Source organism: Camelina sativa, chromosome 7, assembly GCF_030686135.1.
Source record: "Camelina sativa cultivar CO46 ecotype springtype chromosome 7, ASM3068613v1".
In the NCBI taxonomy this organism is placed as follows: Eukaryota; Viridiplantae; Streptophyta; class Magnoliopsida; order Brassicales; family Brassicaceae; genus Camelina; species Camelina sativa.
The window spans coordinates 24,325,158-24,352,228 of NC_141886.1; the positions used below are offsets into that span (position 1 = coordinate 24,325,158).

A 27,071-nucleotide genomic window follows, 5' to 3' on the forward strand; every position below is an offset into this window, starting at 1 on the left:
TTTAAGCTGGATTTAAATTTAAAAGTGTGTGTTAAATTAAAATTAAGATTTGTTCAAAAAAAAATGAAAAATAAGAAAGTAATTTATAATATGAAAGATTGTCAACTCTCTCCATTTGAATGACACATCAGCAGTGGAGAGAGTGTCACATGTCTATACTCATTAAAAGCAAACACACCCAAACTTAGAAGAATATGAAATATATTTCATGTTTTTTATTATTTTTTATATCACAAACAATTTCAATATTTACGTTAAAAAATTAGAGAGGCCTATAACATATCTTAAGAAACTAGATGGATCACCAAAAGATAAAAGAGCATCGGAAGTGAATCAAAGTGTCATTTCTTCCTCTTGGCATAAACCATGAATGTATGGGTATATGGTTTAGGCGTTACAATTTTGTCAATAGTTTGAAAAGTTGCAGCATTGATAGAGATATTGGTTAATACTGTAGAGAAATTCATGAAAATTTGTCCCAAAAAAATATATATATAAAGAAGATTGGGGTTTTGTTCACTAGCAAATGGAAGATAGTTGAATAAAACTGTATAATGTTGGTTTAGAAAAATATAGAGATAAAGAGGAACATAGTTGAATAAATTCATGACTGTTAGTTTTCATATTCTAATATTTAGAAGTTGTCAAAAATAAAACTGAATGAAATTCTTATTAAAAAACAAATTCTATAGTTATATTCAAGAAATTGAATAGCTAACATGAAAGAAAGATGTATATCTTAATTATATTTATTAAAGAGTTACCCACACTACATTTTTTGATAAAAGAAAATGTTAGTATAGTATTTAATTGAGAAACTTTAGTATGAATATATCTAAATACTTAAGCTTTTTTTTGAATGAATGTAAAATTTATTCAACCAAAAAAACTCTTTGTTACAAAATATGTATCTTTAGATCAAGTTTTCATTTAAAATATTTTCTTTTGCAGTTTTAGATAAGAATTATAAAATGTTTAAATCTCTCAAAACAAAGTTGTTCATGCATGTATCTAATAATTCAATTACAAAATGAGAAAACATATGTAAAGTATTAAAGCAATAAACCTCAAATTATATATTTTCAAGATTTCCACAGTTAAAAAAAACAAAGATAAACTCTACATAAAAAATAAATTAGTAGCAAAATTATTTAAAAAGTGGTAAGCCATATGCCCGCACATAGCGCGGGTATTCATTTAGTCCCCTATATAATAAAACAGAAGTACACAACATTGTTTTGTAGACTATATAATTTTAATAAATTGGTTACAAATAGATTATAGATTAAGTTTTATATTATTTGTATAGTCTGAATTTATTGTTTCCAAAAATCTTAAAGAGAATATTCTAAAAAATCATTTGATATCATCTAACTTACCATATTAATTTTATTTATAAAATTATTATTCAAATAAAATCCTTTGATATCTAACTTAACATACTAATTTGTTAATTATTATTATACTTCACCTCTCATTTTTATATATGAGTCTATTTTGTGAAACAATAAATTCTCATATTATTTATTATAATTAAAAAATAGTTTTATTTCCGGATATACCATAAGTTGAATTTTTAAAAACAAATATAAATGATTCAATCTATAAAATATTCAATTTTTATTAATATTATTCTTTAAAAATAATATCTATTGAATTAAAAAATTTACTGAGTCACGGGTCAAAATTTGAATATTTAAATTCAATTTCATACTTTTTTGTTGAATTTTATAATTTTATATAATATAATAAACTTTAAATAATTTATTTTGTAATATTTTTAAAATATTAAAACTTGATATTAAAGTTAGAAACTATAAACACTCTAAATTGGTTTATTATAGCAATGTCAATAATATGTCACTATAATATGAAAGAATTTAAAAAAAACCAAGTATATTAAAATAAAAAGTATAACAATATATTAAATTACTCATAATATAATAACTCGCTTTTTAAAAACTAAATTCACAGAATTATGTCTTATAATGACATTCAAGTCATGGGGTAGAATATACATTGTTGAAATAACTTCACGTACATAAACTAATACAACATATTAAAATTTTATTTTAAAATATAAAATATACAAAATTTGTATAAAATAAAATTTAACCAGTGTTATAGCACGGGTACTTATCTAGAATCATTAACAATATAAAACTTACAAAATAAGTGTCTTTTTCAAGTCATCATATTTAGCAAATGATTTTATTACACAATATTTTATCCAAAAAAACTTTTAAAAATAATCATATAAATTATATTTTATAAAAAAAATTACATTGTAAATAAAATGAATTTCAACTCAATCTAGTTATTAATTAATACGGGACAAAAGTACATACAAAACAAATACCCTGATTGGTAACAGCTGTTACTTATGGCTGTAACGACTTTGAATTTAAAATTTTAGCTGTAGAGAATTTGGTTGTTGATGTTTTGACTGTAAAAAATTTTAAAGCTGTAAAATTTTTAAATCTGATTGTTTACCAACAACTTTTAAAGCTGTAGCTGTTATTTTTATTATTATTATAAGTATTAATAATAAATATATATTATGTCAGAAATTAATTTAATAAGATTTTAATGACAAAATAAATTTTATTAATGATAAATTAAAATTTTAAAAGTATAAATCAATCAAATATGAAATTTTGATTGAAAACTAATTAAAAACAACTATAAGAATAAGAAATAAATAATTGAAGTTGTAGTATTATTAGTGATGATGTATTTTGATTGAAAACTAATTAAAAACAAACACTAATCAATGCATTGTTTGAATATTATTTTCTTATTAATGATGTATTTCATAAACTCTTTTATAGTATTCTTAGTGATGATGATAAAAAAAATAAAATTTATTATTGAAATGAGTCTTAAAAGAAAGAGAAAAAAATAAGAATAATTAATTTATAAAAATAAAATATATAAAATATTTATATATACTTTTGGATAGCTTTTAAATATAAAAGGGTAAAAAAAAGAATGCTTTAAAAATTATTTAATTTTAAAGTATGGGTTTTGAGGCTTAAAAAAAAGGGGGAAAACAAAGAAAAGAAAAAAAAGTGACTTTTAAAACTTTAAAAAAATTAAAAGCCAAAAAAATCTGATTGGCAAAAAAATTGGCTGTTAAGGTTTTAAACATTTTTAAAGTTTTAAAAGTTGGTCACCAATCAGGTTTAAACTCTGAATCGGGTTTCTCAAACCACCGGTTCGGTTCCAGGTCCAGATTGGGGACCCCCACTACTCTTTACATCTGACGGTCCACATTAAACGCATCTCTCGTTTCGACCAAACGCCACCGAATACGAATTTAGAGCAAAGCAAACGCCACCGAATCAGGAGAGAACCCAAAAAACACGAAGCAGCCAAAGATCATCTCTAGCAGAGACCAAGAAACCATCCATGGCGGATCAAAATCGAAAACCTTTATCATCAGGTAATGAACTATCAGATCTTATCATTGAGTTACGCGTTTCTTTAATTCAGAATTATGTTTATCGTTTCCTTAGTTATTACAATCAAATTACGCGTCTATTATTACATCGTTTTAATCAGAAGTTTCTCTTAAAGAAAACAATAGCAAAACGCTGGTTGATAAGTCTACTATTTGATTTCTTTGCTCTGTTTTGTCACTTATTATGGAATATGAATTTAAACCCTCTTTTTCTATTGTTGGGGTTCCAACTCCAAGAGGAGAAGACTGTGAAGTCGCCTAATGTGTTAGAACGGGTCAAAGAAGAAATACAAGCAATGGGTCATCATCATGATGAAAAGTCCAAGAGTCACCATCACCATCGCAAAGAGACTCATGGAACAAGTGACGACATTGACAAGAACACACCAATTGATGATGTGAAAGCACCTGGTTTCTTTCAACGCGTCATAGAAGAGATCGAAGCCATCTTTAACGCCGTTACTCCCAAGCGTTCTTCAAAGAAGTGAGGGAAAAAACTGAGTCAACTCAACATCGTATCGTAATGTTGTAACTCTAATGTTCCCTAGTTTTTGAGTAGTGAGTCTTTTAACACATATCTGAATTATGTGTGGGGGAGTCTTCAGAAAGTTTAGTGAGTCTTGGAATTTATCAATAATGAAATTTACAATACTCTTGCAATGTTATATAACCCAAAGGTTAATATGTGATCTACAATTGAGATTGGTTCTTCCTGATTGTATTTTTCCGGTTTGGGTTAAACCGTTTTTCTTGATTGTTGTAACTTTGTTTAGATTGAGGTGGTGGTGAACCAAGTTTATAGAGTCTCTCCTATATTGCTGGTGTAGATCTTGTCTAGATGTATACATTTACATTCCAAATATATCTGATCTCGTAAAAATCCTCTTGTGTCATCTTTTTCATGTTTTGTTGATTTCTCGGTTTGATCAGAAAGTTTTGATTGATTCATATGTTCGTGAGGGTTTTCTTTAGAACCATGATTAGACAATTGAATTTAAGAGCAAAACAAATATCTACACAAAAGATTGTTTCTTGACACTATGTTGTTGGAGTCAACATACATAAATATCATTCAGCATAATTTTCTCTTTCTTTTTAACATTCGTTTTTTGTTGTAATAAGAAGAAATAAAAGAAATAGTCTTAACGATTGGTGAATAGTACACCAAACGAAACAACTCTTTTGTTTTTATGAGAGTTGTCTTGTACTCTCATGAATGTGTTGTGCCTAACTTTTTCCCCATGATTTTGGAAATTGAACCACTCCAATAAGAATGTTACAATCGTCACTACTATGCCATTTATGGGTTTTCATTTTTCTTTTGACACCTCCTAACTTTGATATTTCAATATCCTCTTAGTCACGAAGAATTGTGGGATACATATATATACTAATATAAATCAGTTTTAGTTAGCAACATTGGAGAATGGAGACTATCAAACTGTAAAAACCATAAGATCTGATTCTAACGTGTTTACTCGATAACGTGTACGATATTAAGAATGTTAGCTTGATTTGTCGCATAAATACGGCGGGACCAACTAATTATACGATTACTACTAGATTCTTTATGTCCTATTACTATTAGAAAATAAGAATGTACGTAATAGCATACGACACTTGTATTTGTATATCATCATCCGGTGGATATTAAAATTTTAAACGTTTATTAATAGGCAAAATATTAAGACTTCCGAGTTTTATTAAAATATAAACACTAGCAATCAAAAATAAGCTATTTTTCTAATCAAAAAGTCTTCGAAAGTTCATTACTATTATCATTCTTATATAAATGTATATATTTGTCGCAATGAAACCCGACAGGCCCATATGAAAAATAATAATTTCAAAAACGTATACAATCATACAACTAAATACTACTAGTATACTAGTAAATAAATCACATACTTACAACTTTAGAACTTATAATAGTACGCTGAAATTGCATTTAATAAGAAAAAATAAATGGAAAAATTGGCGCAATTGATATTGATTGCTTTTCTCCAAGCCGTGTTGGGTTGCACGTTAAGAGGACCACCACGTTTGATTAGTGTTTTAAATAGACCGGTTTAAATTCCGTTGTGGGACTCCTCTCTTTGTTAATGTCCTTTTAGCTAAGCTATTACCTCCCTCCACGTTTCCATCCTCGGCCGTCCGATTGATTTGAGAATGATCGGAAATAATTCCGGTTGAAAAGTCATACAAATCAACGGATGCCATGAGCTGTTGGCTGAATTGATCAATAGCGAGGACTTTGACGACGACGTTACAACGGGCTAGTCCAAATCATGTGTGTGCCTTTTTTTTCCACAAATACATAGAGTAAGTTTTGGTTTCAATCTAATTTTGATGTGTACTAATTCTATCGTTTTTCGTGGACGGTTTCTCTGAGATTTACTCAATAAAAATTTAAAAACTTGAAAAGGATGACATTTATTATAGGATGGGGACCTAGCAGTAACTAAGTGAGATAGGGTCCATAAAAGTCAGTGTAAATAGTTAAAAATAGTGGTCAATATCGTGTGCAGAGGAAAAGAAAAAAAAAAGAGTACAAATATTCGGAAAAAGGTCTATTAGAATCATGGACGTGGACCGATCCCATGTGATTATCCTTCGAACTAAAGTAAACTTGAAAGCTTTTTCTGAATGACAAGAAATAAAACAATACCTTAATTATTCCACGTTGACGTTATTATACAAATGAAAATCCTAACACATAACCAAAAAAAAAATTATGACCAAGTAAAAAAATGCTATAACGTCGTAAATAACACCATCTTTTAATGTTTTACAATTCCTATAGTAGTATTCAAATTAAAATTAAAGAATACTAGGACTACATATTAAATTAGCATGCTAACGAGAAAATAAGTCAGTCGATAATTGATTTGGCTAGTGACAGTCTTTTTACTATTTACTCACACTCATTATGTCGACAAATATGCTTTATTGAAAGTCAACACCAAACAACATGTCATGACGTCTATCTAATCTATCTCCAAAAACTCTAATCCGATCCACCTATATAAGTTATCCTATTAATTATCTCTAATTGAAAAATTAAATATATAGACCTAGGGACCAAATATATATAATCAATAAAATATGAAACGTGTCGCTGCACAATTTCTGCCGTATAAAATATCTCTCGTTGGTTAGAAGAAGAATGTAACATCTACGTTGTTATTTAATTCATGTAAGAAAATTAAATACTCTCTCACTCACAGATTTGTGTGGTGAATTGGGGGTCATGTGTGTCACTCGTGTTATTGATATTAGATAGAAGACAACCTTTCCCACTATACGTATTTATCACGTATCGATAGATAGATGTATGATGTATCTAGAGATCTTACCCGATTAGTGAACAAAATGTAAGTCGTGAGTCATTTATTCTCTTATCACCACTAACTGCATTATCTCCCCCTTCACGGAAGAAGTTTCCCTTCTATAATGTGCACATCTCATGTTCTTATGACTCCAACCAAAACCAACCCAACTCTCTCTCTCTCTCTCTCTCAAAACTTGTTTCTTGAAACGCGTTACTTCCTCTATAGTTTACCTAATTCAGTATTTATATGTTCTTTTTTCCCTAATTTTGTTTAGATGTTTATAAGTAAACAACTATAATACAATTTGTGAAGAAACTACAGCAGCATAAAAATCAATTTAATTAAATCTAATCGTAACTCAAATATTGATCATCACCTTTTTTTGTTTATGATTGAAATTACTACACTTTAAAGATTTTTTTTTTTATAAAATAAAATACTTCTAGAAGCTTTTTCAATAATCTGATTTATTTTGATTTTTATATAATGATAATGATAAGAAATCCTAATTTAAATTTATACTTACTATTATAGAATGGAGTTGATTTAACTGATGGTGGTAACGAGAAAAAGAAACGGTGAGGACTCCCTGAAAAAAATTGCATCGTCGGAGAAAGATGAAAAAGGTTGTGATGGTTCGTCACCACCAATCCACCAAGGCACATCTCTCTCCTTCTAAGTATTTTTTTCTTTTTCTTTTTCTCTTTTGAGTATCTCTTCCCTAAGTCTATGAATCAGAGGTACCTTTTCTTTTGGGCAAATGAGATCATAGACCTACGAATACGAGTTTTTTTCTTTTCTCTTCTTTTTTGTCGGGACAAAACAAGAACTTTTTTTTTGTTTTTGTTTTTCTCCTCTTAAGAAAGTGATATGTAGAAAAAACGTCTTTCTAGTTGTAGACTTTTACCAAATACTCCCAATATATTGTACACTTTGTTTACTTTTATTTTTACTATAATAGTCCTTATTTCAGAGAACATTTCATCAAAAGACATGCTATCTATTTTTGTAAATAGGAATTTAGTTTTTGAAATTCTTTTGTTTTTTTTAAATAACAGCTTATTCATATTTTTTGTTAGTTGTATAGGGAAACTATATGTTATTTATATAGTGAAACTATATGTTATATTTATGAGGGTAAATTAGACTTTAGTTATATTTTCCTTTTGAGTAAAAAATGTAATGTAATACTATATAAAAAACAACATTATTATGAGAATAACATTTTTAAATTGGAAGGAAGATAACTTATACTTAATACTATATTTTGAAATTCTTTTCTTTTTTTTAAAAATAACAGCTTATTCATATTTTCTGTTAGTTATATATGTTATATTTATGAGGGTAAATTAGACTTTAGTTTAGATTTTCCTTTTGAGTAAAAATCTGATACTATATAAAAAAACAACATTATTATGAGAATAACATTTTTTAAATTGGAAGGAATATAACTTTTATACTTAATACATTAAAAAATATTCAAGATATTCTAGAAAGTAGAGACACTCTTTGTATTTGAGGAAAATAACAAATTTTTGAACAGTCAGTCACGCCTTCTATATATATATAAAATCTTTTTTTTGTTTAAAATTAAATCAAGAAGATGATAATTATTAGTATAGAATCTGAAATCAATCTATATAAACGCGGTTTAATTACAATTTTTTTAGCAATAATAATTACAGCTGGCTCATCAATAAAAATACCATAGTTATAAAAAATTCTCAAGATTTTGTTCTTGATTGTTTTTTTTACTTGCATAGGCTCTATCGATCACAAAGTTAAAAACTCTCTTTTTTGGTAATGGCATACGTATATTTTGATTGATAATAACGTATCTACCAATTAGACTATTTTATACAATTAATTGAATATAATTTTGTTACATTAATTAGATTATAGTTGAAGAGAGAGAGAGAAAGAGAGAGAAGACGTAGAAGAAGAAGGAAGAAAGAAGCAGACCCCGAAAGTGCCTGCCTGCACTGGGTTTCAGATTTGCAGTCCTTTGAATACCCTAACCCCAAAAAAAAAAGTGTGAAATTTTTTGAACATATAAACAACAAATCTCTAAAACCCTTTTCTCAAATTTTTTTTGTTTGGGGTTTCTCCTGAGAAAACAAAGTGAAGAAAAAGACAGCAGACACATAGAGAGAGAGAGAGAGAAACAAAGCTGCATTTTTTTCTTTTTGGGTGTTCTTTGATCTAAAGTTCTAAACCATTGCCGACAAATTGAAGGAGAATCATATTCAGCTTGCTGTAGTAGGGGAATGGGTTTAATGTTAAGTTTGTCATGTGGTGTGAGATTCCTGGTTTGTCTCCTTATTCTCTACTTGTCCGACAAATCTTCCTCTTTTACCTGTCTGAATTTTTTCTTTCATCTCTTCGTTCTGAGGGTTTTCTCATTGTGCTTGGCTTCTTCTCCAGTTCTGGGATCTTGTCTCAGCTTTTGTATATATATATATATATTTTTTTTACAGCTGTCAAAATTGTGTTTGCGTGTTCTTCATCACCTCCTTGCTTAACCCTTATCTAATCTGAATTTAAGAGTCAATTTTGAGATTTCAAATAGTCTTCGTTTCTTTTGGTTTCTCAAGGCAAATGTGTTTGGAAATCATTTGTGTTTGGTGATTTTTTTCTTCTCCTCCTCCTCTCTCTGGGTTTTATAAATTCATCATCTTTGATAGATTTGCAATTTATATATATATATTTTTTTATCGATTCTGAAATAGATTGATATTATTCAGATTCGAGTCTGTTGACCAATTTTGAGTTTTTTTTTTTTTTTCTTTTGTTTTCAATAAAATTTCGTTTTGAGTAATGTGACGAGAGCTTCCTACTTTTCCGTTTATAGTCTTCTTCTTGTACAAACTTCGAGTTTTGGGTGTTTGGGTTGTTTCAGTCTCCTTCTCTGTCATTTTTTTTTAATTACGTCTAAGAAAAAGATCAAAACTTTCAAAACTTTTAATAATGGGTTTGGTTCATCTTTCTACAGGGTTGATTCACTAGGACTATGACACCTGAAACATTAATCTGATTCTTGAGGGACTAGAGTGCTGGTTCTTGTTGTTGAAAGGATCATATTTGGATTCTTGTTCTCTTGAGTTAAAAAAAAAAAAAAAAAAAAGTCTTGAGGGAATGGCTCGAGGTAGAATAAGATCGAAGCTGGGACTAAGCCATCTTTATACATTTGGATGTCTAAGGCCTAGTACGCTTGAAGGTCAAGACTCTCAACCAATCCAAGGTCCAGGATTTAGCAGGACCGTGTTCTGTAACCAGCCTCATATGCACAAGAAGAAGCCTTTGAGATATCGTTCTAATTACGTCTCTACCACGAGATACAATCTCATCACTTTCTTCCCCAAGTCCTTGTACGAGCAGTTCCACCGTGCCGCAAATCTCTACTTCTTGGTAGCTGCGATCCTCTCCGTGTTTCCTCTCTCACCGTTCAACAAATGGAGCATGATTGCTCCCTTGGTCTTTGTTGTTGGGCTTAGTATGTTAAAAGAGGCTCTAGAAGATTGGCGTAGGTTTATGCAAGATGTGAAGATCAATGCTCGGAAAACTTGTGTTCATAAAAGTGACGGTGTGTTTCGTCAGAGGAAGTGGAAGAAGGTTAGCGTTGGGGATATTGTGAAAGTGGAGAAGGACGAGTTCTTCCCTGCTGATTTGCTTCTTTTGTCGTCAAGTTACGATGATGGGATTTGCTACGTTGAGACGATGAACTTAGATGGTGAAACAAACTTGAAAGTGAAGAGATCCTTGGATTTGTCAGTGCCACTAGATGATGATGAGTCTTTCAAGAACTTCATGGCGACGGTAAGATGTGAAGATCCAAACCCGAATCTCTATACCTTTGTTGGCAATCTAGAGTATGAGCGGCAAACATTTCCTCTGGATCCAAGTCAAATTCTCTTAAGAGACTCAAAGCTTAGGAATACAACCTATGTTTATGGAGTTGTGGTATTTACTGGTTTTGATACCAAAGTTATGCAGAATTCAACAAAATCGCCTTCCAAGAGAAGCAGAATCGAAAGAACAATGGACTACATCATCTACACTCTTCTTGTCCTACTTATTTTAATCTCTTGCATCAGCTCATCAGGCTTTGCTTGGGAGACAGAGTTTCACATGCCAAAAATGTGGTACTTACGACCTGCCGAGCCTATAGATTTTACAAACCCGACCAATCCAATCTACGCTGGGGTTGTCCATCTGATCACTGCTCTATTGCTTTACGGCTATTTGATTCCAATCTCTCTTTATGTTTCAATCGAGGTTGTCAAAGTCTGGCAAGCAAGTTTCATCAACCAAGATTTACACATGTATGATGATGAGAGTGGAGTTCCTGCACAAGCGCGCACATCGAATCTAAACGAAGAGCTTGGTCAGGTTCATACTATCCTCTCCGACAAAACAGGAACTTTGACATGTAATCAGATGGATTTCTTGAAATGCTCCATTGCTGGCACTTCTTATGGTGTGCGTTCCAGCGAAGTAGAGCTTGCTGCGGCAAAGCAGATGGCTGTAGATCTTGAAGAGCACGGAGAGATATCGAGTACTCCTCAGTCTCAGACTAAAGTGTATGGTACATGGGACAGTAGCCGTACACAAGAAATCGAGGTGGAAGGTTGCACAAATGAGGGAGGGGATAATGGCTATAATAATAATCGTAGAGCTCCTATAAAGGGATTTGGTTTTGAGGATATCAGACTTATGAATGGTAATTGGTTGAGGGAATCACAACCAAATGACATATTGCAGTTCTTCCGCATATTAGCTATTTGTCACACAGCTATTCCCGAGCTGAACGAGGAGACTGGTAAGTACACCTACGAAGCAGAGTCACCTGATGAGGCTTCTTTTCTTGCTGCTGCTAGAGAGTTTGGTTTTGAGTTTTTCAAGAGAACCCAGTCAAGCGTTGTTATCCGCGAGAGGTTCTCTGGTTCAGGGCAAATAATCGAAAGGTGAGAATAGTCAAGATGCTTTATGTCTAACCCTCTAATTATCAGTTTAGCTCTTTTTTTTTTTTTTTTATGTGGGCGTCCTGACTTAGTACAAGAAACATTGCAGGGAGTATAAAGTTCTGAATTTGTTGGAATTTACTAGCAAAAGAAAGCGGATGACAGTAATTGTACGAGATGAGGAAGGGCAGATTCTTCTACTATGCAAAGGAGCTGACAGGTTAGCAAGCATCTAACAAGCAATTTTTCACATTGATTATATCAAGAAGGGTATATACAGTCAACGTTTACTGGTATCAACTAGTTTTTCCTTAACTTTACAGCATCATCTTTGAGCGGTTGGCAAAGAATGGGAAGACATACTTGGGACCTACCACAAGGCATTTGACTGAATATGGAGAAGCCGGGCTCCGTACACTCGCACTTGCGTACAGAAAGCTTGATGAGGATGAATATGCAGCTTGGAACTCTGAGTTTCTTAAGGCCAAAACTTCAATAGGATCTGATAGAGAGGAGCTGCTTGAGACAGGAGCGGATATGATTGAAAAAGAACTTATCCTTATTGGTGCTACTGCTGTGGAGGACAAACTCCAGAAAGGGGTATGTATCATTGCACAAACACTAGCGCCATATTTTTATCTTGCTTATTTAACTGAGTTCCTTTTTTATCATATGAGACAGGTGCCCCAATGCATAGATAAACTTGCTCAAGCTGGGCTCAAGTTATGGGTATTAACTGGGGACAAAATGGAAACAGCAATCAATATTGGGTTAGAATCTCTGATTTACTTTGAGTAAAAACTAGAAAATGGATCTGTAACCTGCTTTTATCTAGTGACTTTTATGAACAAATTACTTTTTTTGAACTGCAGATTCGCATGTAGTTTACTTCGACAGGGCATGAGACAAATCTGCATAACATCGATGAGTTCAGAAGGAGGATCCCAAGATTCAAAAAGGGTATGTCTAAAGGAGTTGTATCATACATATTGCTAAAGCATTGATTGAAAGTTCCTTCAGCTACAATTTCGAAACTCACAATTATATATCTGTTGATGTGTCAGGTTGTGAAAGAGAACATTTTGAATCAACTCACTAAAGCTGTACAAATGGTGAAGCTAGAGAAGGATCCGCACGCTGCGTTTGCTTTGATCATTGACGGGAAAACTCTAACTTATGCATTAGAGGATGATATGAAGTATCAATTCTTGGCTTTGGCAGTGGATTGTGCATCAGTCATTTGCTGTCGCGTGTCTCCTAAGCAGAAAGCTTTGGTATATATATCTTCCTTCCCTTTTTATTTCATAGCATTCCTCCTTGACTAAGCAACTCCTGAAACTTCATTCAAAACAGAAGGCTTTGGTGTATATATGTATCTTCCTTACCTATTCATTTCATAGCATTTCTAAATTTTATCTTTTCTGCTTTTTCCCAAATACAAGGTTGTTAGGTTGGTTAAAGAGGGAACTGGAAAAACCACATTGGCAATAGGTGATGGTGCAAATGATGTTGGGATGATTCAAGAAGCTGACATTGGTGTAGGAATTAGTGGGGTTGAAGGAATGCAGGTTCAGTTTTTCCCTCAGCACCGTGCATTTTGAAAGCCATGTTTTCTGTTTCTTGACTAATAGAAAGTGCATAGAAAATGACTTTTCGCTGATCCTTCTTACTTTTGCAGGCTGTTATGGCTAGTGACTTTTCGATTGCCCAGTTCCGGTTTTTGGAACGATTACTCGTCGTCCATGGACACTGGTGCTACAAAAGAATAGCTCAAATGGTAATAAACAGTTCTTGTGGCCAATTTGATTACTCTTACTTGTATTTTGTTTCTAACATTATGTTATTCTACATACAGATCTGCTATTTCTTCTACAAAAACATAGCATTTGGTCTCACTCTCTTCTACTTCGAGGCTTTCACCGGATTTTCCGGGCAATCAGTGTACAATGACTACTACTTGTTGCTCTTCAATGTTGTTCTTACCTCATTGCCAGTGATTGCCCTTGGTGTCTTTGAACAGGATGTTTCCTCCGAGATATGCTTACAGGTACGCTTTATAAATCTTCCTTAGTGAACTAAATCTTGAAAAGCTATTTCGAATCGCTGCTGATCAACAAAAAAATCTGTGTTTTTTTTTTCCGCTTGTGCTTGTGTAGTTCCCAGCTTTATACCAACAAGGCACAAAGAACCTCTTCTTCGATTGGTCAAGAATACTTGGATGGATGTGCAATGGTGTCTATGCATCTCTTGTCATATTCTTCCTCAACATCGGAATTATTTACTCTCAAGCTTTCAGAGACGGAGGACAAACAGCTGACATGGATGCTGTTGGCACAACCATGTTCACTTGCATAATATGGGCAGCCAATGTTCAAATCGCATTAACAATGTCCCATTTCACTTGGATCCAACACGTTTTGATATGGGGAAGCATCGGTATGTGGTATCTCTTTGTGGCGATATACAGTATGACGCCTCCGAGTCTGTCTGGAAACATTTACAGGATTCTTGATGAGGTCCTTGCTCCTGCACCAATCTACTGGATGGCTACATTGTTGGTCACAGTGGCAGCAGTTCTTCCTTACGTTGCTCACATTTCTTTCCAGAGATTCTTGAATCCGCTAGATCATCATATCATACAAGAGATCAAATACTACGGAAGAGATATCGAAGATGCGAGATTGTGGACCAGAGAGCGTACAAAAGCAAGAGAGAAGACAAAGATCGGGTTCACAGCTAGAGTGGATGCAAAAATCAGGCATCTACGGTCGAAACTGAACAAGAAACAGTCAAACCTCTCACATTTTTCAGCTCAAGACGCAATGTCACCTAGATCATTGTAGCATGTATAGTGCTCGGCAGGTCCCGTTCTCTGATGAATTACTACGACTTTGGAGACAGGTCTTGAAGCTAATTTTTTTTTTTGTTGTTGTCGTTGAGAGTTTATTATAATAGAGTGAGAGATCATGTAAAGAGTAGTATGTTTTTTTTTTTCTACTTTCGAATTTTCTTTCTTTTGTACACTTATACTTAGGTTTTGTGTATACCACCACTTAGAACAGAATGCAAAAAAAAAAAAAAAAAAAAACATAACAAAGAATTTTACTTTGTGCCTCTTCTGTGCCTCTCTAATCATTTAATCAGTCATTTATAAAATTGTTTATACAAAATATGTTGGTAAATCTCTTTTTATTTGAACACTGTCATATTAACATGGCTTTAAAATACCTAATTTTTCGCTTATTTGTTACATTTCCGCAAAGAATGACTAAAAAAATGGTTGCTTTAGTAAATAAAATAAGTTTCGTATCCTATCAACCAATTGGCTGTTAGGTAATGAAATCTCCAACTTATATAGCGTGTCTGTTACTTTCTACTTTTCTAGTGGGGACTTGAGAGTTTGAAGTGGTTAGCGAATAAATTAAACTTATTAATTAATAATTATGGGCCGGGTATTACCCAATATGGTTTGAGAACGGCCCAACTACTCCGCAATTATTATTTGTTTGCCACGGGAGAATAATAATTAGCGTATTTTGGTTATCCCTTCCCTTTTGGGATATTTTCGCCGCGTGGATTGATAGATATGTCGACGCTCTTTCGCCGGAAGTCAATCGGAATCCACCGCTGCTTCTTCTTTCTATCCGTTTGATTTTTTTTTTTGGCTGTAGTAAATCTCATACTCCTCAAATCCTCTGCTCCAATTTCGTTTTTTTCTTCTTCTGTCTGGATTCTGGCGGCGGCTTAGTAAATCGGAAATTGTGTGTGTAGTTTAGAAGTAGTTGTAGGTTTTAATCAGCTTTCTGATTTGATGGAGCCTCGAGTCGGAAACAAGTTTCGGCTCGGAAAGAAGATCGGCGGCGGATCATTCGGAGAGATCTATCTTGGTATTCATCTCTCGTTTTGTGGTTTCCATGACTACATATATGTAGTAACTGTTTTTAACTTGGATTTGAATGAATCTATAGGTACCAATATCCAGACGAATGAAGAAGTGGCTATTAAACTTGTAAGTACTTTTGTACACAAAAGTTATACCAATTTGTTTCAGTGTTTAATTGAAGTGCACAGAGAACCTAGTTTAGTAATGTGAATGTCTTATTATTACGTTTTGGTACATATGATATTTCTTCATTAAATAAAGATCAAAATTTTCTCGGAAAGTGGGGAGAAAAAAAAGTGGCATATGTGTTGTTTTACAAAGTCTTCTTCTATTGCTTGGTTTTTCTTAGCTTGTAGTAGCTTCTCCTTTTACATGTTAGAATCTATTTGATTTCTTGGTTTAGAGACGAAATAGGAATTGAAGATCTTTATATTTGGCTATACAAAGCTAGAACTAGTTTACTGCATTTTGTATTCTGGTCATGCAATTGTGTTTTCATCGATTTTGCTGACTTCTTCCTTTGCTTCATCTTGATTTCAACCTGACTTTTCGTAAGAACAGAGAGCTATTATTGATTCTTGAGAATTAATGCTGAATCAATTCTTAGAGTCCACGACAAAACTACCTGCAACTGGTGGGCCCCAACCTATTGAAATTTTTTGTTGTGGCCTACAAAATTGAGAATTATGAGGCTGACAGCTATACATATTACTGTACTGAACATTGGCTGTTGCTTTTTCTGTTGCCTGTTTGTACTGGTTCTGACTGTCAAGTATGCTAAATCAATTCCTCATGTTTGTTTTCATATTTCTTTCTTGTTCTGAAAATGTGACTGATTCATCTTAGTTTGGCTGCTGTGTTTGCTGTAAATATGTTCTGACAGCATCTTTTTTTCTTCTTTCAGGAAAGCGTGAAAACTAAGCATCCTCAGTTGCTGTACGAATCAAAATTGTATAAAGTATTACAAGGAGGAAGTAAGAAACTAGTTCTGTACTTGTTTTACATTTATAGTTTATAGCTTATAATTTCCTTTTTCTTATCCAAGAGGGGCTGCTTTGCTTTCCTTGATTTTAGCTGGCGTTCCAAACGTTAAATGGTATGGTGTTGAAGGGGACTATAATGTCCTCGTGATAGACTTATTGGGGCCTAGCCTTGAAGATCTATTCAATTTCTGTAGTAGGAAACTCTCACTAAAGACTGTACTAATGCTTGCAGATCAAATGGTAGGATCCCGTCTATAGCCTGAAATAGTTTCTCACGTTGAATAAACATTTAGGATATTTTTGTTCCTCTTGTCAGATCAATCGCATTGAGTTTGTCCATCAGAAGTCGTTTCTACATCGGGACATCAAGCCTGACAACTTTCTGATGGGTCTTGGAAGGCGCGCAAATCAGGTAGCTGTTGAAAAGGATTTTTTTTTGTAAGATTTGTTTATTCTCCACAATTATTCGCTCAACGATGTGTTGGCTGAATTCAGGTATATGTCATCGACTTTGGTCTGGCAAAGAAGTATAGAGATTCAAATCATCAACATATTCCTTACAGGTTTGCCATATCACTATGATTTTCCTTGTCTCTGTCATTTATGTCCTCCCATTATCGGACTTAACATACTGGACAATAAGAATAATGGGTTTGAGCCAGTGCTGTGTTGACTTTGCTTTTATCGTTTACTACCTTGTGTGACTTTTTTCTAACTTCAGATTCTTCTTTGTAACACATCACTGTAAAAGGGTGGACTCATCTTTATCCTTGATATAGAGAGTGTTATAGGGATAATTATTACTTACAATAGGCTTTGCATTGTGCTTATCTAAATAATTTCGCTGTCTCACGTCTTTTACCTGTTTGTTTGTACTTTACCCTTTCGTGAAAAGTGGACCTAAGTTTACTTGGCTTTGAGTATAATGATTGCTTCTCCTGTGATGTCATTGGTAGTGTTTATAGACGAAGCAAGGGCTTTAAAAGGTTTTCTTTCATTTGGAATAAGGTCTTTACTGGATTACTGTCGTTTTAGTATTTGGATAGCCACTTACTCAGGAAATTTTGCTTATTTTCACAGTTTTACAACGCTGTAATAGTATATGGAAAATTATTTTTATGTATGGCTAGGAAGCATCAACATTTTCGATGATTGCAGTATGTGATGTATCTGCGTAGCAATTGTAATCCTAATATTCTGTGTATCACAGGGAAAACAAAAACTTGACTGGAACTGCTAGATACGCTAGCATGAACACTCACCTTGGCATTGGTAATTCCAGTTTATCTAATTTCTAACTTTCTAATTATTTAAAGAACGTAACCCTTGATAGTTAATGGTCTATTTAATTGCAGAACAAAGTCGTAGAGATGATCTGGAGTCACTTGGATTTGTTCTCATGTACTTCTTAAAAGGAAGGTATGTACCTTTCTTGCCCTAGATGTTGGTTTGTTGCTATTGGTTCTTTATAGGGCGGCCTTTGGCTTACTTATCCAATTAAATGCAGTCTTCCTTGGCAAGGACTGAAAGCTGGCAATAAGAAGCAGAAGTATGAGAAAATCAGTGAAAAGAAAGTATCGACATCTATTGAGGTAAAAAAGTTCTGATGCCTGTGTTGGTGACACTTATGATCTAGTACTGATTAAATATTATATTCTTCTTTTAGTCTTTATGCCGAGGTTATCCGTCTGAATTTGCATCCTATTTCCATTATTGCCGTTCTCTGAGATTCGACGACAAGCCAGACTATGCCTACCTGAAACGGCTTTTCCGCGACCTGTTTATTCGTGAAGGTTTGGTGCCCTAATCACTTATGTTAATTAAAGCATATATAACTTGAACCAGACAATTAACATGTTAATTTGAGTTTGCATCCTATGCTTATATCTTAGGCTTCCAGTTTGATTATGTATTTGATTGGACGATCTTGAAGTATCAGCAATCACAAATTTCTACTCCTCCTCCTCGTCATCATGTAAGAATCGTTTTTCTTTCCCCAATGTCATCGTCCTACTTGAATTCTGCTGAATACATAGTTTTTTTCCAGGGTCCTGGAGTTGGGCCAAGCTCTGGCCTCCCCCCTGCCATTGCTAGTGCTGAGAGGCCATCAGGTAGTTCCATCTATTTCGAGTAGTTTCTTTCCTTATGTTAATTGGCATTTGACTATGATACTCTGTTCCACAGGGACATGGTTTTCACCCATCTGATATGTTCTTTGGTTCCACTGCAGGTGGCGACGAAGCTAGACCTTCTGGCTGGTCATCAGGAATCCCTAGACGAAGTCCTGGACCAATTTTTAACTCAGGAAGCTTGTCTAAACAAAAAGCACCAGTTTCAAGTGATCCTGCAATATCTAAAGATGTAGTGGTGAGTACATAAAATTGCCCCCATGTTACAGGTTTCCAATTCTTTAGCTCTTGTTTTGAAGAAATAAACATAAGGTCTGTAAGTCGATGAGACTCAGCAACGGGTTGTATACACAAGGATTGGCAGCTGAATTCTTGGATTCTTGTTCGTTTTACTAATGGTAGTAATTGAGCTGTTTTTGTTGTGACAGTTATCAAGCTCTAGTTTCCTCCGCGCAACTGGGTCATCAAGACGTGCTGCTGTATCCAGTAGTCGTGAGGCTGCAGTTCTGGGAACTGATTCTGAGCCATCAAACCCTCAAATCTTTGAAGCTGGATCAGGTTCCAACTCAAAGATCCCTGTTGGTCGAAGCTCCCTTATCGTCTCAGCTGAGATCAACAAGCTGTCATCACCTACAAGGGCAACTACTTCAGTCATGAAGAACTATGAAGCTAATCTTAAAGGGATCGAGAGTCTTCATTTTTAGTTGCTGGGGACGAGTGAAAGATCCTTAAAACCCCGGGACAAGTGTAAATTAAAAAGACAAAGAAAACTTCTCTTAGGCTCTCCCCATGTTTTACGTGCATTTGTGTTCACAGGGAGGGAGACTTTACTTGTGCCTGTAAGCACACACTTAAAATAACAAAGATAAAGAAAGACTCCGAAGAAGTGATTCCACATAAAAGACGAAACTCAAAGAGGGAGAGATCAGAGAGTCAAAAGACTTCACATTCTTAGTACCCATTTGGTTTTTACTGTCTATGTTGTTTTTATTATTGTTTGGTTCTGCAAAGTTTATATCTTTTGTGCGTCAAAGGGATTTAAAGTGGTAAAGTGTATTCCTGATGCTGCAAGAGAAAACATACAAAAGAAGGGTTTTTTTTCTTATAATATTATAATCTTTTCATGTTCCAGCATATTGTGTGGTTAAATACATGGTCATTTTTGTTGGTAAAAATAGTGAAAGGAGTTTATAATTGATGTACGGAAGCAATAATTGTACTGTTTTGCTTTGCCTTAAAAAGGACATGAGAGTTGAAGCTTCAGATATGTCATATGTCAAGTTGAGTCCTGAGATGACCTGAGAGCTGCAGGTTACGTCATTCTTGATGTCTACGAGTGAGAAGCATATGGTAAATGCAATTAAGGCCTATATTCGTATTTATCATAGCTTAATGATTCAGCTTGAATCTTTTGTTGATACAACAGTCATCGTACGGTGAACAAGAATGAAAACAGACACGATCAATGGGAAAAAGAGAAGAAGATTTGTGATTGGATCACCACAAACCATAAACAGCATTTGAACAAGTCTCTTTGAACCATTTGAAGCTCTTCTTCATAGATCCCTTCACTCTTCCTTCAACACCGTACACATTATAAGCAGCCACTCTCTTCTTCCTCTGAATCTCTGCCTCACACAGACCCTTTAACGCTTTCTTCTTCAACTTATTGCTTCTTTTCGAGTACTTACTGTTGGAATCGTCTCTAACCATTGTTGTTGGATTCTTGTATGTATTATAAGTTGATGTGCTGTAAGATCTCATCATCACTGGAGGCTGCTGGTTTGTTGGGCTAGGTGCTCCTGCTTCTGAATTTTCTCCATTACTGAAGCAGTGGTACTTGGTGCTGCTGCTTCTGATCTCTTCTCTGCATGACTTGGATCTGAACATCTTTAACTTGGAACAAACCTCAAGAAATTGGCTCTGCTTTTAGAAAGAAAAAAAGGAGAGTTGCTTTTTGGCTTTTTTCTCCAACCTCTTTCTCTTCTGCCTTTTTTGTCTCTTGTGATTCTTGACATATTTATAGAATGGGGGAGGTCAAGTATCTTTATCATCATCTAATTAGTTTATCCAAGTTTTTTCTTTTAGCTATATTGGTTTAGATGAGATATGTTTTATATGTTTGTAACGTTAATTAAAGAAAACATTATATCGAGATTAATTACTAAGGAACCTAGTACAGTTGTATGTTTTATTCATCCTAAGAAAATTTTGTAAGATCTCATGTACTTTTGATTTACACATGGCCGCTGCTTACTTCATAAATTCGAGGAAAGTTTTCTGGGGCTCGTCACCATTTCGATATAAATTACCTAATAACTAATTCGTGTTACATCTACAGTAAACATAAGGGAAGGAACCTAGAAACTCAACAAAAAGTCATATAATAGTTTATGAAGTGGAGAGTATCCTATCTTGCAAGTCACGTTAACAAAAGTTATAAATAAAGCCGAAATTTCTTGATTGCCAAAAAGCAAAATCATGTAATGAGTTCTGTTCTCATTTTTGCCACAAGACTATAAATCTAAGTAGTAGTAGTAGCCTGAAAACAAAGTATCAAAGCATTGAAAAGGTGCCAAAAAGGGGGTAAAAACAACTTTTTCTCGGTAAAAAAACAGAGAAAAAATTTACCCGGCCGCCGCAACAGAAAACAAAAAAAAAAAGCTTCAGAGAAGATCAGCAACATTGCTTGGCAACTCCTCAACGACCACATTGTAAAACTTCTGAATATCAGACAACATTCTCTCATCTTCAGTTGTCATGAAATTGATTGCCACTCCTTTTCTTCCAAACCTTCCACTTCTTCCAATACGGTGAAGGTAGTTCTCCGGTTGGGTTGGGAGGTCAAAGTTTATGACCAGAGAGACTTGCTGAACATCGATACCACGTGCAAGGAGGTCAGTGGTAATGAGGACACGGGAAGATCCAGAGCGGAATTCGCGCATGATGATGTCTCTTGTGTTCTGGTCCATGTCTCCGTGTGTGGCTGAGACAGTGTGGTCACGGCTTCTCATTTTATCGGTTAGCCAATCAACCTTACGCCTTGTGTTGACAAAGATGACACTTTGTGTGATTGCCAGAGTCTCATAGAGATCGCATAGTGTCTCGAGTTTCCACTCTTCCTTGTCTACATTGACATAAAACTGCTTGATACCTTCAAGAGTCAGCTCATCTCTCTTAACCAGAATCCTGACTGGTTTGTTCATGAACTTCCTTGTGATCTCAAGGGCTTCAGGTGGCATTGTAGCTGAGAAAACACCAACCTGAACCTTGGAAGGAAGAAGCTGGAAGATGTCGTATATCTGAAAAGAGAAATCAAATCAAACTGTAAGAAAAAAGGATCTGATTATATCAGAAAGACAATGAAATTGTAAATGGGAGAATAATTCAAACCTGATCCTTGAAACCACGAGAGAGCATTTCATCAGCTTCATCGAGAACAAACATTTTGATAGCATCAGCGCGGAGGGATTGTCTACGCAACAAGTCAAAGACACGACCAGGGGTTCCAACAACAACATGAACACCAGACTGAAGAACACGTTGATCCTCACGGACACTTGTTCCACCAACACAAGCCTGAGCCTTGACACCAAGGTAATCACCAAGTGCCCTCATGACCTTTTCGATTTGCTGGGCGAGTTCTCGGGTAGGCGCCAAAACCAGAGCTTGGCACTGAACCAAACTGTAATCGAGCTGCTGCAAAACGCCAGAGCAAAAGGTAGCGGTTTTTCCAGTTCCAGACTGAGCTTGCTGGATCACATCAAGACCCTTACAGAATGGAATAATTCCTCTCTGCTGAATAGCAGAAGGCTTCTCAAAACCTGTAATAAGGATACCACTCACATTTAGATCAACACTAAGATAATATTACAGAAGCACAATGAGTTTGTTTAAGAGTGACATCAACTAAGCTTTGAAACAATCAAAAAGAAAACAAAAACATAACAGATAGAATGTGTAGTCAACGGAAATATCAAACTTACCGTAAGCATAAATACCCCTAAGAAGATCAGTCTTCAAGTCCATAGCATCAAAGCTATCGCAAACTTCGTCATAGTTAGTGTAGAATGTTTCCTCGCCTTCCTCGCCGAGTCTGCAAAGTATATAAGACAACTCAGTTCATGGTATCAATATTTGTTGTAAAGTGATTTAGATACTAGATATTATAACTTACATGGCATTCATCTTAGTATCAAACTGACGAGGATCATATTGGGTTCCATCAGAGGCCATTCCTGCCATGACTGGTGAAGCATAACAAACAATGAAATCGACATTGTAAGAAACCAAGATTCACCCAAAAACATTCAACTCATATATAATCTCAGATCCCAGAACAAAGAACAGAATCTCAAATAAAGCATAAGTTTCAATTTTTTTCTTTGCTACGATGTAACAAAAAAAATCATCTTTTTGTAAAGTCAACTGTATAATCCAACGGAATCAATGTAACAAATAACTGAATCAAGGTCGCACTAATAATAATAAAACACCTAAATCGTCCTTGTACCAAAAAAATCGATCTTTCTACGAATCAGCATTGCACAGGATGAAAGCAAACAAACACGAATCAAACAAACAACATCAAACCCTATAATGCTCCTATAAGCACAATGAGAATCCAAACACAAATCACAAGAAAGGGGTTTCAAACAACAAACCTGCTGGTAGTTAGCAAATTGAAGAGAGAAAGATTGAAAAAGAAGACAAGACCAAACTCCTCGGATCTGCGCCGTGGAGTTGAAAGAAGAAACAAACAAAAATCTGTTAAAGACTGCTCTTTTATAGTTCCACCGTTCTAATAACTTCTTAATACGGTCGTGTCCTCTCCTTTCTTTAGGTTTTACTTTTCAAAGTAGGAATAGGAAAACAACATAAATATGTTCTTCTTTCCCGATTTGCCCTTTAAAGCAGAAACTTATTTTTTTTAAGTTATTATTAGTCTAAATAAATGTTTTGGATCCAAAACATGTAAAGTATTATTCGATGATATACGAAAGTGGTTTCCTCCCCAAAGGATCCTCTGAAATTTACTCACAAACAGAGAGACACGGCCTAGTAAATTAATTTTGTTTATATATTATCAACAAGCAGATGAACGTAGTAGGAACTTGATAATGAGCTTCAAGGAAAGGTCTGTCTCCAAGACTCAAGCCAATAGCACAACCTCACCACGAGAACCTGTAAAACAGACATATATAGTACTCGTGGTTAGACATGTATATCTTTCTTTCTTTTTTTTTTGTTTGCCAAGAATGAGAAAAGAGTCTGTTTAATACATTTTTCATGGATCTCATTAGCTATCACCAGGAGATGTTCTGTTCCTTCTGCAAGTTTAGTCATCTTCTCAAACTCTTCTCCTGCTGCTTTTGCAATGTCTATTTTATTCTCTGCTTCTACGACTTTACAGGCGGCTGTTATTGCAGCTTCCTCGATCATCTGTAGTGAAATAGCAGAAGCCTGATGGTTGTTTGATTGCCGGGACTTCGTATGCGTCTCCTTTGGTTTTGGGGCTGGTGTTGTTCTTGTTCCTGATGGATCGGGTATCTTATAGAAGTTCTGTAACTGTTATGTGTTGGATTGAACAACACAGAGGAAAAAATTCAAAAGACATAGCATGAGAAGGCTTTAAAGAACAACGTCACTCATTATGTTGGATTCTTAATGTTGAGTGGACCAGATAGTTGTAAACGCCACTTGATGAAGATGGTTTTGTTTGGAAATTCAAAAACGTGAACTCAAAAAAGAACACACACACACACACAAGAAAAGTGAGATTCAAGACTTACAGTTTTGAAGGTGCTAACCTTTACAAGTTTGCTCTGAGTTGCAAGCCTCCTCAGTCTTGAACTAAGCACTCTTCTAAAATTTGGCGGTACTTCATGCCTGGGCTGCTCTTTCCACCAGCAAACCATTATCAGCACTCAGTCGTAAGGTCCAAAACAAAAACTATGATATAACCAAATGAGATAAAAGAATAATAGAGAGTGACCCAAATTTTAAGTAAAATCAAGAGCTATAGAATTTTTTCAGATAGGCATAGTGGACAGCTTCACGACAACGATCATCATACTATATATTGATTAATAGTATAAGACTTGACATTTTTTCAGATGAGAACTCGGTGTTCTCATCTGAGAAGGACGAATTATAGGAAGATTGTGGATAGTAGTAATAAGCCATTTGTAAAAGTCAATGTAGATACAGTTTACATGTGCCCATAATGTCTCAAATAATCTGTTAAGTAGTTTAAAAAGCAAGCACAAAGAAGAGCAAAGAGGAATTAGGCTTAACCTCAATGAAATGAAAAATGGAACTGACATCAGATCCATTTGCATCCGCTAATGCAGAGAGAGCTTCAAATATCATCCCATCATACCTTTTTAGGGAACCACTAAAAGGTTAGCAATACATGAATTGATTTATTAAAGATTAGAGTAGATAGGCTAGCATTCATGGAACTGGCAAAATCAGCACAAGTTCCGGCCATTTCAAGCATGAGAAACAGAAAAGAAAGAAAAACAAACCTGGGAACATTCTTTGTATCCACACTACCACTTTGATCAGTGATCAACTCAATAGATTTCTTACGCAGAAGGGGAGGAACTGGGGGAATAAAAGGGTTAACAATAGGAGGAGGTGGAGTAGTTTTTTCATCAGTTTCAACTGGAGGTGGAGTGACGCCTTCTTCCTCTTTGACTCTTGTCGGCCGTGCCCTATTAGTTGAACCTTGAGTACCGGGGGCAATACTCAAGTTACGCCACTTATCCTACAAAAGTATTTGAAACACACATAATTACCAGATTTTTCTTCAATAAGGCTACAAAGTAAAATAAATCCATTGCAAAATGGAGGAAAGTAGTGTTCTTTCTAGTTTCCAACTCAACCAAGCTTGCTTTAGGTATTGTACACTTGAATCAATTAAACAAATTAACTTCTAGGGTTCTTATCTATTCCAGGAATCTACTATAACCAATGTGACAAGATGCAACATTACTAACAAAGGAAGATTGAAGGATTATTCATAAAATCTTAATGAACAAAGGTTACTAACCTGTTCCCAAAAGATCAGATTTTTATGGATCTTAAACTAATCAGATATGCCCGAGGTTAGTCTCGAAGTTGATTGGCCTAGGTTTTCTAATGGCTCAAAGACAGTGGTTTTAAAGAGCTCAATTGAAAAGGAAAAAAAAAAAAAAAAAAGGAGAAACCTTTAGGTCGATGTTGGAGCGATTGATGAGCTTCTTAGAAAATTCAGGATCCCGGAGAATATTCTTCCACTTACCGGCACCGTGCTTTGCAATTCCGGCGAGTAACGCCTCCTCCTCTTCCCCCGTCCACTTTAATTTCTGGTTTCCCATTACACCCTTGTGTAATTGACCTCGTGATCTCTCCTCCTAGATGCGTGACTTATCGGCGTAATATCGGAGTCAGACGCCGTAACTTTCGCCGGAGGTTTCGTTTGTTCGGGCTCTGCACAAGTTTTGGTTTCTTGGCCACCCCAAAGAAAAAAAAAAAGTTTCGATTTTTAGTATCTCGAAATTTTAATATTTATTTTTATCTTCTGAATAATTCCCATTTACGCCTCGAAATTAAAACAAATTACTTTCTTTACCTTTTTTTTTTACTCAAATTAAAACAAATGAACAATTGATTTGAAATTATGAATCCTTTAATATTTTGATTTTTATTTCCTCATTTCCTTTCCTGTTATTGTTTATATGGGTCACCAATAGAAACCTAAATATACATTTTCATACATGTTTCATGTTGGTCTAATTGACCAAATATTTATACTTCTAAATATGAAAGTTGTTCCCACAAAATATATATTATTCATATTGTAAATCTTTTTACCAATTTACCATAATTTTTCAATATGATGCATGTATGTATAATCGTTTTATGTTATTTTTATACGTTATTATCTATGTTTTATGGATTTTATTTGATCTGTTTGTCGTAGAGGAAAAAAAAAATTGTGCTACACTTTGTAATATTTTTATTTATTTTGGGTTAAACACCATTTAGTTTTTTTTTTTTTTGCAATCATAAACAATTTATAAAAATTCAACGATGTTTGGGTTTGTTATCAAACAATGAATTTTGCAATTTGTTGTGACAAAAAAAATGAATTTGCAATTTGCAGGTGGGGTATGATATTGAAAAGTCAAATGTTGATTAAGGTGTAAAATTGAAACTTCTGGGGTCAAATTTCGAAATATCAGCATAAAGTGTGTGAAAAGAAAACCAAATTTGGGTTCAATTATAGGGAAAAACAAACTAATGGGGCTAAACCCAAAAATAAAGCAACGCG

General features: G+C 34.3%; 6 protein-coding genes across 9 annotated transcripts; 3 read left to right on the top strand and 3 right to left on the bottom strand.

Moving 5' to 3' along the window:
* The first annotated feature begins 3,286 nt into the window (after positions 1 to 3,286).
* LOC109125655 (uncharacterized) lies at positions 3,287 to 4,289 on the top strand. Its single transcript, XM_019227771.2, has 2 exons — positions 3,287 to 3,445; positions 3,701 to 4,289. Exons 1-2 carry the CDS (start codon positions 3,412 to 3,414, stop codon positions 3,949 to 3,951), a joined length of 285 nt encoding a protein of 94 aa, XP_019083316.1. The 5' UTR covers positions 3,287 to 3,411; the 3' UTR covers positions 3,952 to 4,289.
* A 4,274-nt stretch (positions 4,290 to 8,563) lies between these two features.
* LOC104701953 (putative phospholipid-transporting ATPase 5) lies at positions 8,564 to 14,871 on the top strand. 2 transcript variants are annotated; one of them, XM_087456906.1, is made up of 11 exons: positions 8,564 to 9,104; positions 9,788 to 11,759; positions 11,866 to 11,976; positions 12,080 to 12,356; positions 12,438 to 12,526; positions 12,629 to 12,716; positions 12,821 to 13,030; positions 13,199 to 13,324; positions 13,435 to 13,533; positions 13,612 to 13,803; positions 13,913 to 14,871. In XM_087456906.1, the coding sequence occupies exons 2-11, from the start codon at positions 9,931 to 9,933 to the stop codon at positions 14,597 to 14,599; spliced, it is 3,708 nt and encodes a 1,235-aa protein (XP_087313032.1). In that variant the 5' UTR covers positions 8,564 to 9,104; positions 9,788 to 9,930; the 3' UTR covers positions 14,600 to 14,871. The 2 variants fall into 2 exon arrangements, with proteins under 2 accessions (XP_087313032.1, XP_087313033.1); XM_087456907.1 differs by lacking the exon at positions 8,564 to 9,104 and adding an exon at positions 9,284 to 9,419.
* A 268-nt stretch (positions 14,872 to 15,139) lies between these two features.
* LOC109124712 (casein kinase 1-like protein 2) lies at positions 15,140 to 19,885 on the top strand. 2 transcript variants are annotated; one of them, XM_010417732.3, is made up of 14 exons: positions 15,140 to 15,643; positions 15,725 to 15,765; positions 16,544 to 16,613; positions 16,714 to 16,862; positions 16,939 to 17,034; positions 17,118 to 17,185; positions 17,833 to 17,894; positions 17,978 to 18,041; positions 18,130 to 18,214; positions 18,289 to 18,415; positions 18,515 to 18,597; positions 18,670 to 18,733; positions 18,853 to 18,989; positions 19,180 to 19,885. In XM_010417732.3, exons 1-14 carry the CDS (start codon positions 15,568 to 15,570, stop codon positions 19,453 to 19,455), a joined length of 1,398 nt encoding a protein of 465 aa, XP_010416034.1. In that variant the 5' UTR covers positions 15,140 to 15,567; the 3' UTR covers positions 19,456 to 19,885. The 2 variants fall into 2 exon arrangements, with proteins under 2 accessions (XP_010416034.1, XP_087313048.1); XM_087456922.1 differs by having other exon boundaries at positions 15,426 to 15,765.
* Positions 19,886 to 20,106: 221 nt separating this feature from the next.
* Positions 20,107 to 20,746, bottom strand: LOC104701955 (uncharacterized). The gene has a single exon (XM_087456930.1). The coding sequence runs from the start codon at positions 20,639 to 20,641 to the stop codon at positions 20,249 to 20,251; it is 393 nt and encodes a 130-aa protein (XP_087313056.1). The 5' UTR covers positions 20,642 to 20,746; the 3' UTR covers positions 20,107 to 20,248.
* A 445-nt stretch (positions 20,747 to 21,191) lies between these two features.
* Positions 21,192 to 23,662, bottom strand: LOC104701956 (eukaryotic initiation factor 4A-3). The gene is made up of 5 exons (XM_010417734.3): positions 23,416 to 23,662; positions 22,929 to 22,998; positions 22,738 to 22,847; positions 22,145 to 22,575; positions 21,192 to 22,053 (listed from the first exon to the last, which is right to left on the bottom strand). Exons 2-5 carry the CDS (start codon positions 22,994 to 22,996, stop codon positions 21,418 to 21,420), a joined length of 1,245 nt encoding a protein of 414 aa, XP_010416036.1. The 5' UTR covers positions 22,997 to 22,998; positions 23,416 to 23,662; the 3' UTR covers positions 21,192 to 21,417.
* Positions 23,663 to 23,812: 150 nt separating this feature from the next.
* On the bottom strand, positions 23,813 to 26,445 carry LOC104701957 (telomere repeat-binding factor 5). Of its 2 annotated transcripts, none has more exons than XM_010417736.3 (6): positions 25,966 to 26,445; positions 25,282 to 25,523; positions 25,049 to 25,133; positions 24,562 to 24,645; positions 24,034 to 24,319; positions 23,813 to 23,935 (listed from the first exon to the last, which is right to left on the bottom strand). In XM_010417736.3, the coding sequence occupies exons 1-6, from the start codon at positions 26,113 to 26,115 to the stop codon at positions 23,904 to 23,906; spliced, it is 879 nt and encodes a 292-aa protein (XP_010416038.1). In that variant the 5' UTR covers positions 26,116 to 26,445; the 3' UTR covers positions 23,813 to 23,903. The 2 variants fall into 2 exon arrangements, with proteins under 2 accessions (XP_010416038.1, XP_010416037.1); XM_010417735.3 differs by having other exon boundaries at positions 24,544 to 24,645; positions 25,966 to 26,320.
* Between the last annotated feature and the right edge of the window lie 626 nt (positions 26,446 to 27,071).

Excerpts from the sequence above, each read along its gene's own strand:
- LOC104701956 (XM_010417734.3), bottom strand. The coding sequence starts at position 22,996 with ATGGCAGGAATGGCCTCTGATGGAACCCAATATGATCCTCGTCAGTTT. Across the intron at positions 22,848-22,928 it reads GATACTAAGATGAATGCCAT|ACTCGGCGAGGAAGGCGAGG; the intron begins GTAAGTTATAAT and ends TATACTTTGCAG. Across the intron at positions 22,576-22,737 it reads TAGGGGTATTTATGCTTACG|GTTTTGAGAAGCCTTCTGCT; the intron begins GTAAGTTTGATA and ends TCCTTATTACAG.
- LOC104701953 (XM_087456906.1), top strand. The coding sequence starts at position 9,931 with ATGGCTCGAGGTAGAATAAGATCGAAGCTGGGACTAAGCCATCTTTAT. Across the intron at positions 13,031-13,198 it reads CTCCTAAGCAGAAAGCTTTG|GTTGTTAGGTTGGTTAAAGA; the intron begins GTATATATATCT and ends CCCAAATACAAG. Across the intron at positions 13,325-13,434 it reads GTGGGGTTGAAGGAATGCAG|GCTGTTATGGCTAGTGACTT; the intron begins GTTCAGTTTTTC and ends TTACTTTTGCAG.
- LOC109124712 (XM_087456922.1), top strand. The coding sequence starts at position 15,568 with ATGGAGCCTCGAGTCGGAAACAAGTTTCGGCTCGGAAAGAAGATCGGC. Across the intron at positions 16,863-16,938 it reads TAATGCTTGCAGATCAAATG|ATCAATCGCATTGAGTTTGT; the intron begins GTAGGATCCCGT and ends TCCTCTTGTCAG. Across the intron at positions 18,042-18,129 it reads ATGTACTTCTTAAAAGGAAG|TCTTCCTTGGCAAGGACTGA; the intron begins GTATGTACCTTT and ends AATTAAATGCAG.
- LOC109125655 (XM_019227771.2), top strand. The coding sequence starts at position 3,412 with ATGGCGGATCAAAATCGAAAACCTTTATCATCAG. Across the intron at positions 3,446-3,700 it reads TCGAAAACCTTTATCATCAG|AGGAGAAGACTGTGAAGTCG; the intron begins GTAATGAACTAT and ends TCCAACTCCAAG.
- LOC104701957 (XM_010417735.3), bottom strand. The coding sequence starts at position 26,115 with ATGGGAAACCAGAAATTAAAGTGGACGGGGGAAGAGGAGGAGGCGTTA. Across the intron at positions 25,134-25,281 it reads GATACAAAGAATGTTCCCAG|GTATGATGGGATGATATTTG; the intron begins GTTTGTTTTTCT and ends TTCCCTAAAAAG. Across the intron at positions 24,320-24,543 it reads AGGTTAGCACCTTCAAAACT|TTACAGAACTTCTATAAGAT; the intron begins GTAAGTCTTGAA and ends AACACATAACAG.
- LOC104701955 (XM_087456930.1), bottom strand. The coding sequence starts at position 20,641 with ATGTTCAGATCCAAGTCATGCAGAGAAGAGATCAGAAGCAGCAGCACC.